This window comes from Lycorma delicatula, chromosome 1 (assembly GCF_047948215.1).
Source record: "Lycorma delicatula isolate Av1 chromosome 1, ASM4794821v1, whole genome shotgun sequence".
Classification (NCBI taxonomy): Eukaryota; Metazoa; Arthropoda; class Insecta; order Hemiptera; family Fulgoridae; genus Lycorma; species Lycorma delicatula.
In genome coordinates, this window is record NC_134455.1 from 244,382,255 (window position 1) to 244,394,367 (window position 12,113).

Below are 12,113 nucleotides of genomic sequence, written 5' to 3' on the forward strand. Positions count from 1 at the left end.
ACTTTTATAAAAGACAATAGTCTGTGAAACAATTTTTTTTTGAGAAACTAAATTCATATGTTCATCTAATGTAGATAAAAAAAAATTAAAGATTACAAATAATTTTAATGCAACAATTTTTGAATTACCCAAACAGAATTTATAACAAACTTGTTATTAGCACAGGAAACGTAATGAACTATTGAGTTTTTAAGGAATAACCTCCTAAGCGACTTATATCTTGAAATAATCCTTTCACACAAATATGTAAAAATTTTTTCATTAAAAAGTCTCTTACACAAATTAAATGTTAAAATGTAATAGTTACACTGATGCCAAATTATTTGTGTGGTATTAATTCATTAATTAAAGCAATGACAAACGAATATCATGAATTACCAAAATCCTGCATGTGGATGAATAATATTTTACGATTTTCTTGAATTTACATTAATTTGAGCAATCTAATAAAATAAGAACACTTAATCAATCCAGACCTGCCACTCCATTTTAAGAATTTCTTGAATTTTTTTTAAATTTACAACCTAACTCAGGCAATGATTAAATTAATGCTTATACACTTTAGTTTGTACATACTCATAAAGACTTCTTTACCCAGGTTAGGTTGTACAGAGAACATGTATCAGGTTATAGAATAATTTATAATAAACTTAATACACATCTACTCCATTTTGTAATGGCCAAGTAATGTTTTTTGCAAGTTTTTTTATTCTTACCCTTCATACATAATATATATTTTGTAAACCTGATTCATGATAAATTACCAATCTACAAACTGTTTGGACAAAACATGTGTGTAGTAATTGAAAGATATGACAGCTTACTGTCACAGGTAGTGCAAATGTCCTTTGGTAATGCAAAACTGATTAAATAGCTTTTTAAAAAAAAACATGTTTACATACTTATATAAAGAATCTAGAGAAAAAATTGTAATTTGCAAAGTCAGTTACATTGTGGGAGAAAATTTATTCGAATTTAGTGAAAGGTCAGCAACTTAAAAATTTTTCCATTTCTGGTACATCTTTTTAAGGAATACGTTCTGAAATATTCTTTGTTCATTGCTCAACTGAAGAATTTAGCAATTACAAAAACAAGAATTAGATTATTTGCTTAAATTGTTTCACTTCCCTTAGTAATTTTTCAGAAAAAGGAAAACTACACAGTCTGTAAGAATTTTATATCATCAATAATATAAAAAACCAACTTATTAATCAAAATAGGTTACATACCTTTCATAATGTATTCATTTTCTTGCCCCCGTATAGTTAATGCACCAAACAGACCATTAAGTAAATCATTTGCAAATGGCGCTAACTCCTTTGCTGATAATCTATAAAAAGAAAAAAGAAGACAAAAATTATGTTAATTACAAAAACTGAACTCTGTTTTAAAGATAGCACATTTCTTCATTAACTATTGAGGCAGATCTTCATGAGCTTTGTCTTGTTTTTTCTTTCAACTACACCTTCACGTTTGCGTAAGGGCAAAAAAAACCTTTTTTTGAAAATGTAATGACTGGCTAAAAAGTAACAGCAGGAAAGTTAAACTCTTTCAGAAAATTAAACATTTTAAAGAGCATTATACTTTTTAAACCCTACTAGTACTCATAATATAATACTGAAGACAATTCCTTTTTTCTAATTTACCTGATTTATTTCTACACATTGTTAAGATGTAATTAAAATAGAGTAATATTTTGTTTGTGTATCTTAAAAATTAGAAAAAAGTCAATACTATACATACAGTATTCATTTTTTACATAACAATATTATTTCATCAGATCCTGTCTTTTAGCAGACCTTTCATATTGCATACATTTAAAAAGTGAATTTTTTTACAAATTATCTATGTATTATAAAATTAGACTAAAATCATAAAATATATTTAAATTAATATAAATTAATGGTTTAATATTCAATTTAGTCACTATAAAATAAGTTTTTAAATAAAAGTTTGAATAAAGTTCACATTTGTAAACTGACATCAATAAAAGCACCTAAGGGGAAAATTATTGAGGGACTTGCGTATATTGTGAAATGATCAGGACTTTAGATTTTTTTCATGTTTTCTGTTTACTAAGTCTGCTTTAGAAAGGGTTTGTATATATAAATATATTTATTTATATATAAAGTTTAAAATATCAATCAAATTGATTATGTAATGATTATAACTTCTATTTACAAACATTACAGAGTGACAACTAGTAATACAGAGTCGTTAATTTATTAAAAATTTGACCAACATGAATTAATAATTGCTCTCAAAATTCCTCTGTTTATTTAATAAATGAAATTCTTTTGCTAAGTTCATATATACAAAAAGATGTTTTTTTTTGCATTTTTTATTATTTATAGTAGTATTTAATAATCTACATTAAGTAACTTAATCTATTTCTCCTATTATATCACCTACATTTAACTTTAATTTTCCTACATTTAACCACTTACAACATCTGTTCATGATCTTTAAAGCCCCACTCAGTTAGAGAAAGGCCAAATATAGAATGGATAATCAAAAATCACCCACCCAAAATTACTGAATAAAGTTTGTTGTAGCAGCATGGGGCCAAGTATTCTCATGAAGAGTAATATCAAAGAAAGCTTTCTACATCTCTGAATTCGAATGGTTCAGCATAGTCTTTTGAGTCTTGCAATATGGCTGCATTTATTGTGGTGTCTTTGACATGAACTTCATTGAATCAAAATACATACAATCCCAAAAAAATTGTTGCTAGGTCAACAAGCTGAAGAGTATGTAATTTTTATAGCTTTTTAGGAAGGTAGGGATGATGACAATCAAATGATTGAAATTTTCTAGGGTAAAACGAGACAACCAGAGTTCATAACCAAAAACAGAATGATAGAGAACTTCATCTCCTAATGCAAGATATCACTGCAGAAACATCACTTCTGGCTCTATTCTTCTGATTTTGTGGTCAGCCATCAGCTGTGGAAGCCTTCATACATAAATTATGTTGTAGCCTAGGTTTTCTAATACAATTTAAGCAAACAACAAACATTTCAGAAAAACAAGGCTACTCTCTCAAGAGTTACAAACATTTGTCTTCCAAGATTTTGTTAACTGGATGCTTCAACTCTTCTGTGACAAATGATATAAGCAAGCATCCCAATCTTAATCATGGAACTTTTTTTCTATTATCATACCCTAGTATTTTTTATTTGGTTTTCTTTTAATACCTCTTTCTCTGATTCTATATATTCATTACTCATAACTTCTTAAATTGCCAAAAAATATTGGCAGGTTTCACTTTCAGATACTTGTTTATAACATAAACATAATAACATATGCACGCAGGCGATATTCATTTTTCTGGTCTCATATATAACACTCTTTACTTCACAATCAGGACAATTCATTTTATAACTACATATAATGTTTACATGTATTAAGCAATTAATGTATTAAGCACATGATTCAGAACATAAACAAATTTTAGGAAGTTGGGAATTGGGGATATTGAATGATCTAGTAACCATATCCAATTTTAACTTAATTGATTATCGTTGTATATATGCATAGAAAAAATAACTACACAATATATCTATGACAATAGATTACAATGTATGCAAACAAACAATTGTAGGCAAAATGAAAAAAAATTGAAGGTTTACCTTATATAAAGAAATAAAATTATTATTAAGTCAAGCTATTTAGTACTAAATAAAGGAGATTCAACTAAGTGTAATCTAGCTATGAATGACCATTAGATACTTTTTTTAATTTCATTCAAGATTTGATTTAAATTAATTTGGCAACAGATGTAGTGATACTGAAGTCATATTTTCATATAAATAAATATTAAAAATATAACTAGAAGAGTGTATACTTTAATTTAAATACACAATGCAATAAAATATCTTTTTACTAACTGTCAAGATTAGAGTTTGTCAATTTCTAAACATAAATAAGATTAATAAGTCAATGACTTATTATTATTAAAATGATAAAATGACTCAAATGCCTTGTACATTTGTCAAGAGTAAAGTCAACAGAACTAATACAAAAAATTCTTACACTGTTTTAAAGTTTACTACTCCCAAGTATCATAGTAATTTTGTAACCCACCAAATTCACCCCCTAATGGCAATTGACTAAAATTATATAGACAAAAAGTTCAGTTGTATGAAAACTACTCATTAAATATTCACCAAATTTTTAAATTCCTGTAACTCTACATAACCCACATTTATTACCTCAAACAGAAAATTTAAATACTAAACAATCTTTTTCAAAATAAATATTTTTATAACATTAAAAATTTTACTTTTGAAATGTTCTGACCTTCTAAAAAGTTAAAAATCATATAGAAGAAAATAGCATTCATGGTTTCTAGGCCCCTTGCTTCCATCAACAAAACTTGAAATATAACAATATTTCAACACCTTTTTTTCAAAATGTATTCAAAGTTTTTTTTTTACATTTTATTTCATACTCAGAGAAACTAATTGCAGTGAATTATAAGATAAGGTCAAAATATCTGATCCTACATTATCAGCATGATTCAGGAGTAATCAGTGAGTCTAGTGTGCACTAGTCGCAAATGACCTATAATAACTTTCTTAAAAAGGTTATTCCAACATTAAGAGCTCCAAGGTGACATAGTGATCTTAATGGGGCAAAGTTTATTAGTGATTGTAACATTCTATTCCCTCTACCACTCAATATGAATGACACTCTTCAGAAAACAGACAAGATTGTTTGAAACAACGTGATTAGTGAAAGGAGACTACAAACAAGCCTCTTTTGCTGCACTATTAGAGCGCTCATTGCCTGAAATTCCAATATAGCTGGGGATCCAGCAGAAGCTCACAGTTACATTACATTGATTCATTTCAGAAATGAATCAAAATGACTACTGTATATCACAGACGACAAGATGTCTGGAGTGCATATCACTAATGGCTTGCAAGGTACTCATGAAATTTGAACAGACAAGTACCTGTTGGAATGTTGGGCCAAGTATATTTATGACCTTGTTAATCACAAACAGCTCTGCGATGAAAACACTGATACTGAGAAGGTTAAACACGTATATCTTATTGAAAACCAAAAAAGGACAACCAACAAAATTATTGTATCTAGAGCCTCTGTATAAACTATGTATCTGGATTCAAGCTATTTACAATATTAAAAAATTTTTCTTGCAAAATAACTGAGTTGGTGTCCTTTTTTTGTATTGACCAAGACTAAAGAAATAATTCACAAGTGAAGGTCACCAAGGAGACTAATAATGTTGATTAAAAAGAGGTTAATTGTATAATTAGAAATACAAAAAGGCAATGAGCTCTGATGACTAGCAGAGGTTTTAGTGGCTGGCAGAAGTTTCTGTGTGGTCCTGCTAGTATGTCCACTATTCTAAGCAAAAGACATCTGGACTGTGTCTTTGTTTCGCAGCTCTCTTGACTTTCACCATGTTGTTGTGAAGCTAGAAATGGGGAACTTGCAACTTCATTTTCAAATTCTTATGTTCAATATAGGTACTCTATTGAGCATCATTTAGAGAAATGGGACATGATTGTCAAGTTTGTTGTTGGTTGTCCTACTCTGATTGGTGCAGACATTAATGCAAAGTCCTTGCATAATGGCACGGTACTTTGATAGATGAGAAAGGGGAGTTGGTGGAGAGTTTCAATGTACAACATGGTCTCAAAGTTTATAATGTTTTGGGTGAGTTACTAACCTTCGCAGGAATGGTGGTTGGTAGAATGTTGGTTGCTGGAAAAAATATAGATTATGGTTGGAAGGAATATTCCCAGAACTGTTTGTTGATGGACAGTAATAAATGACTGTTCATGATCACCATTTCATTATGTTTTTGATCACAAATGTCTGAGGTGAGGTGTACCAGTGTAATGTTCCCATTCAGCAGGGGCATTTTCTATACAGGAGGGCAGACTGACAAAAATTTGTTGATATACTGTCATCCAGACTTTGTGTCTTGGACTAGAGTTTGGAAGTTGTGGATTTGGAGGAGTTGGCAAAGAGGCTTTCTCTTGCTTATGTGGATGCTGTAGAACACATTTGTGGTATTGCACATTTTATGTGGATGATGCACATTTCTGATCTGAAACAGTCTGTGAGTCATGTTAGGTGAAATTCTGAAGGTGACCTGGGCAACAAGTGGAACTTGCTTCAGAGTATAGGGATTTGAGGATCCAGTAATTTTCAAATGATTCAAAAAGGGATTCTTAGTATGCTTTCACACAGGATCAGCGTAGTAAGTATCCCTACAGTGTCGTTTATAGGGTTTTGTGACATAAACGAAAGAAAGATGTTCTTATCTGCTCTCTCAACCCAGCAAGGTGTATTAACAGACAGGACAGAAATATTGCGCACTCTGTTTAATGATTCACTGCCAGATAATGATGTGGAGGGTGAGTGTCATATCATCTGTGTGTTAGACATGAGGTTGCTTCTTTTCGTTTGGGTATAGCACATTTGGAGATTACTGAGACTGAGGTGTGGCAGGTAGTTTGCAGTTATGCAAGGCTTCTGGGTATGATGGAATCACTGTGGAACTTCTTATTCGTTTCACGGGTGTAAGTGTAGGTGAAATAACAAAGGTTCTGAATAGAATGCTTTTTCTGACTATTTTCCACTTTATTGAAAAAGAGGTGTGATTTTTAAAAGTGGACAAGGATCCTACTGTGAGTTCGTCATACAGGCCTCTGATGCTTCTGCCAGTGCTTGGAAAGGTGTCTGAGAAGGTGCTGTATTTGCTGATTAATGAAGGGTTGGACTCACAAAATCTCTTGATGGAGGACCAGTACAGTTTTCGATTGGAGAAAGAAACAGAGGAGGCAATTTTAGAAATTAAAGTTAAAGTTCTGCTAAAGTTCTAAATGCTATGTAAATTGAAAAATCTTCTACAAATAAAGAACACAAAACGGGTTTTTGCACGCTATAATAGTATTTAAGCCTACGGTAAACAAAGTAACACTCAGCACACTTCCCTAAGGTATTCAGATTTCTAGTGTAAAATTTTATCGTTCCAACTCAAACTTGAAATGACCGATAATGAGGAAACCCCAGATAAATTCAAGGAAATTTCCTTGTATACCCCATTCTTGAAGTTTATTTAGGGATTCCTCTCATCCATGTTGTCATACGCCTTGTGCATATTGCAAAATACAGCAACTAGGCATTGGCAAAGTAGGACGGTGTTTTGAATGACAGATTTAAGAGTAACTACATGATTGATAGACGATTTACGTTGGCAGAAACCGTATTGTTCAGGGAATTTCTCTTGAGGTTTCATACTAGATGATGATTTACCATTCATTCCATCAACTTGCACAGGGTACTGATTATGGAGATAGGATGATAACTTCAAGAGCATGATTTATCTTTACCAGGTTTCAATTCAGGAATCACCAAAACCAATGCTTCTGACCAAGAATCTGGAAAAACTTAGTCAGAAATTCTATTATAGATACACAAATGATGTTATAATGCACTATACAGGAGGTGAGATAACATACTGATCCTGATATAGTCATTTGCAGGGGAAGTGAAGTGTTGAAGGAATTATTAAAAAAAAAAAAACTTAGCTTATCAAAAGAAAAAGGAATGTTTAATTTATTTTGCAAATCTTGGTGTCGAATGGCACACTTTCTACTTGCAACTTATTATACCTGATAAATTCATGACAATATGATGATGTAGTGAAACTTACATAAATATATTTTTAGACCTATTTGTGACATCAATTGGTATCGTTATGAGGATGCCAATGTATTCCAGTCCAGTTGGCTGCGAAGATTGTCATAATCCACATATGGCCTGAACTTTTCTCAATACAACAGACAATAATATTGTCCATGAGATGGAATCTCGACAAAGTTCAGCCAAGATTTCCATTTAATACACCAAAACACTCAACAGCAAACAACCCTCACATTGCAGAAGGCAGAATTCAGTGTAGGTTTTTGACTGAAATTATACAAAGCCTGTGATGATCCCTTAGTGCAAGCCTGCAGTCTTCATTCCACTAAGAAGTTTTGAGCAAAGCTTTGGCTTTGAAGATGTTAAAGGGATGAATTATTTTTTATTATCAAGAATCAGGTGAGTAAACTTAGCAAGCTGGTGGATCGCATACCACTCGTCACTCTGGCCAAAGGAATCCTTGTATCTGATCCAGTTCACTTTCTAAATCACCCATCTATGTGGCCGACTCTGAGATAAATCACTATTACCAACTGAGATAACAACCAATCTATGATTGCTTCCAAAGAAGTTTTTGGAAAAACATGCTAAGTAAAATGTGGGAATAAGGTTGCTGAAGATCACATAAATGTTTCAATAAGCAGAGATCTAAGTTCTGTCTCAGTCAATCAATTATAGTGCTTCGGTAAGAACATGATGATGAGCCCTGTGAACAGTGATGGGCATTGATATTGCCAATTATTTGGGAGGGTGAAGAAATTTGCGAAAACAGACTGGATGGATCATCCTCACTGATATCAGAATTTGGAGGAAGATATAAGTTGCAGATATTAATTTAAAATGGCACCAATATCTTCACTGAGACTGCAGGGATGTTTGTCACTAGCAGAATATGAGCAGCTATTCAGGAAAACAGCTACACCTTTACATCCTCTGCCCTCAGTTTGATGGTTGTGTCTTTCGCAGACACAACCGTGAAAGGCACATCAATCTGGGGTTGGGAGTGAGTCTCTTGCAGACACAATATTAAAGGATTTTCTCCCTCTATTAGGATTTAAATATCCTTACAGTGAGAAAGAGACCACACACATTCCAATAAATAACATTTGTACACATAAAAATAGTATTTTCCTATTATACACAAAACTGCATGCAGATTATCTGTCAAATACTATCTGGTTTTTCTTTTTTGTGTTTATAACTTTTACAAAGTGATTGTGCTTCTTCAGGCACTTCATCTGCCATCATATTCTCAAAGGGACCTTGAAATATGGTGGTGGGGATTTGGAAGCCTGGGAAGCTGGAAATACTGTACCTGCTCATAATTGTTTAATAGACCCCTTCACAGACATCTTAGTAGTTTGCTGCATTGCTGGTGCAGCGGGAATTTAATTTGGTGGTGTAATAAAGTGGTTTTTGGTTAATCACTGTCAGTCTTTCCACCAAAAATACCCTTCTACCTGATTGTATTCTTATTTTGTAAGAGATAATTGTTGTAAGCGAGGGGACCAGATCATATAACATCTGAGCAAGCTATTTTAATTCACTGCAGGATCTGAACTGTTGATTAACGCATTTATTGGGGGTTGCCTTGATGTAGCAGCTACAAAAGAGACATCTGTTTTTACCAGGTTCCAGGAGTTCAGTACCTTTTTATAATCTCTTTGGCTGGAAAAGATAGTTTCTGCTTGGTACAAATTTTAAGAATTTCATTCTCTTCTTTAAAAGTTGAGCAATCTCATGAATGAGCTGAGTGTGATCCCCCACGGTTAACAGATTTTTATTGCAATGTTTGAGGAAAACATTGTAATGTGGCTATAACTTTGACACTGGAAAAATCACCAGGAGTTAGGAATGAATTGTCGTGCTCAAATAGACATGTATATTACTCTTATGTTCTCCAATGGTACAGGAAGGTTAAACATTACTGTAAGAGAGGGAGTAGGTTTTTCCACTCTGCTATGATGTTTCATAATTCTTTTCATCTCTACTTAGTCTAGGTGAAAAAGTTCTTCAACTATCTAACTAACGTCCATCTCTAGAAGATCCCAACAAAAAATTACTCCTTAGCTAGTAATCAAGGTTTTGTGGCATACCACACTTACATGCCCATACTGGTCAGACATAAGAGCGATAGACTCTGCTCATCACTAAAATTCTCTATTGGTATTGATCGTCTCTCAATTTTCTAATGTTCTTGCGGGAACCACTTGAACCCATTATTACTTTATTTATCAGGAAAGGAGAGACCTTTCTGAATCCCAGTAGATCCAGAACATTTTTGGATCAAATGAAAATGAACATCATACCTAGCTGAAATATTATCTTTTGACAAGCTAGTTTCAGTTTTCCATGAAATGTCCTCCTTACAACAAGCAGTTTCATAAACAAACAAAAATAAAATTTTCATTTCATCAAGCTTTCTTATGTTTTCCACAGCTTGTCAGTGACAACTTTGTACATTTTTCTTACTTGGCTGAACAGTTACTTATACTTTTCTCATTTTACCAAATATTTAAAATCATAATCACTATTTACTTCAACAGCTTATTTTTCTCTTAAGATATACATTTTTCATTCCTCTGCCTTAATTCTAAACAAAATTAAAAATATCCCTTTAATATTATAAAAATAATGAACTATAAAGAATTAAACAAGACCAAAACAACATACAAAAAATTATTATACAAAGACATTAAACATTAATATTAATTATAGACATCTCAGTTGCAATGACTCTGTTTATAAAGACTTCAGTATGAAATTCACTCCAGAAGCTCATCACATTTGATTAACAACCAAATGCTAAAATTAGATCAAACAATGGTAATGAATTAATGGGAAAATATATTTTATATTATAAAAATTAAATAGCTATTGATAAAGGATTAATAAAACTCTGTTTTATATATTATTATGAAAATCTATTTTTTGATATACCTTTAAGAGAAAAATCCATCTCTTATAATTAATATAAAAAAAAAAATGTTTAAACTTCAGAAACACCTTCAGTTTAACCTTTGGAGACCAAATGATTATACTACAAGATTTAAAAAAAAGTGTTACAAGTAGGGCAAAAAGTATATTATAAAAATGATATATTATTCCTTTGGCTTATTGACAAAAACAGTACCAAATAATTTGTGATACTGTCGCCATCCAATGAAAAGATCAAGAAATCATAAAAAAAAAAAAATGGAAGGGAAATTGTTCTGTAAAACCTAGTATAGTAAAAACTTATATTCAACTTATGATGGGGGGAATAGATTGTAACGATATGATGCTATGCAATATTCTCAATAAGAGAACTGTTAAATATTATTAGAAAGTTACTTTTATTACCTTTGAGTGTATGGTGTTAATGTATTTATTTTATATAGTGAGAACTGTAAGATAAATAACATTAAACAATGGCTAGGTATAACTATTGTTTCCATTATTGTTGTTTGTGCTGAAGATCGATTAAAAATAATGGGAAACGACAATTTTTGTGATAATCATTGTTGAGTCAGGTTTGAAAATCTTCCTAGAGAAAAGAAAGAAACATGCTGGGTATGTTTAGAAAAAAAAGGAAAAAGGAAGAGATCAAAGACTGTCTGTGTAAAGTGTAAAGAAGTTTGTCACGGTAATTACTGTTGCAAGCATTTACATACAGTGAAGTAGAAGTGACAGTTCAAAAATCTCTAATAATAGTACTTGTAAACAGTGTTTATATAAGTAAATCATATTAAAAGTTTTGCATTATTAGCCTAATGTAAAATAACTGCATGCTTTACTTGACTTGTGATTATCAACAACTGGACCAGATAAAAAAAATTAATTTTCATAAAACAAGATTACAGGTCAAAATTGATTGCAGGATTAAAAATGTTTCCCACTGATAAAATATCTTTTTCTTTTTTAAGATAGAAGATTTTAAAGTTGGAGGAAATATTATCCATAGGACGCAAATAATTAGAAATCCAATTAACAATTTTCTTAAAAATAATAAAGATATTTTGTAAAATGAAACAAGACTGATAGTGTGATTAAAAACTAGTGAATTTTCCTACAATCTAAAAATAAACTGTAAATCCTCACAACACAAGAAAGAGTACTTTTTATGTTTCACAGCAGTACACTTTACCTGATTACTGGTCTTTTTTGTATGTATGACTTGAGAGATTTTTTGCACAAAATAAAAATTGATTAGTTGGTCTCAAAAGAGTTAACACAGTTTTTTATTTAAATTAGATTTAAAAAATGTATTAAAATTCACCACATAATGGTTTAAAAACAATTATTTACATGATTATAAACAAGAAAAGAAGATAGAAAACAAGAAAAGATTATAAACAAGATAATTTAAGATATAATGATAGTTAAACTAATTATGCTGCTGTAAAAATATTTATTTGTAATATTAAATCATAAAAATTAATTTCTGC

General features: G+C 31.2%; 1 protein-coding gene across 1 annotated transcript in view; it reads right to left on the bottom strand.

Annotated features, from left to right (window-relative positions):
* Cse1 (chromosome segregation 1) overlaps nt 1–12,113 on the bottom strand; it is a 120,352-nt gene that overhangs the window by 56,818 nt on the left and 51,421 nt on the right. Inside the window, exon 13 of the mRNA XM_075374972.1 lies at nt 1,230–1,330. Within this exon, the coding sequence (XP_075231087.1) occupies nt 1,230–1,330 (101 nt within the window). The remainder of the gene's footprint in view (nt 1–1,229; nt 1,331–12,113) is intronic.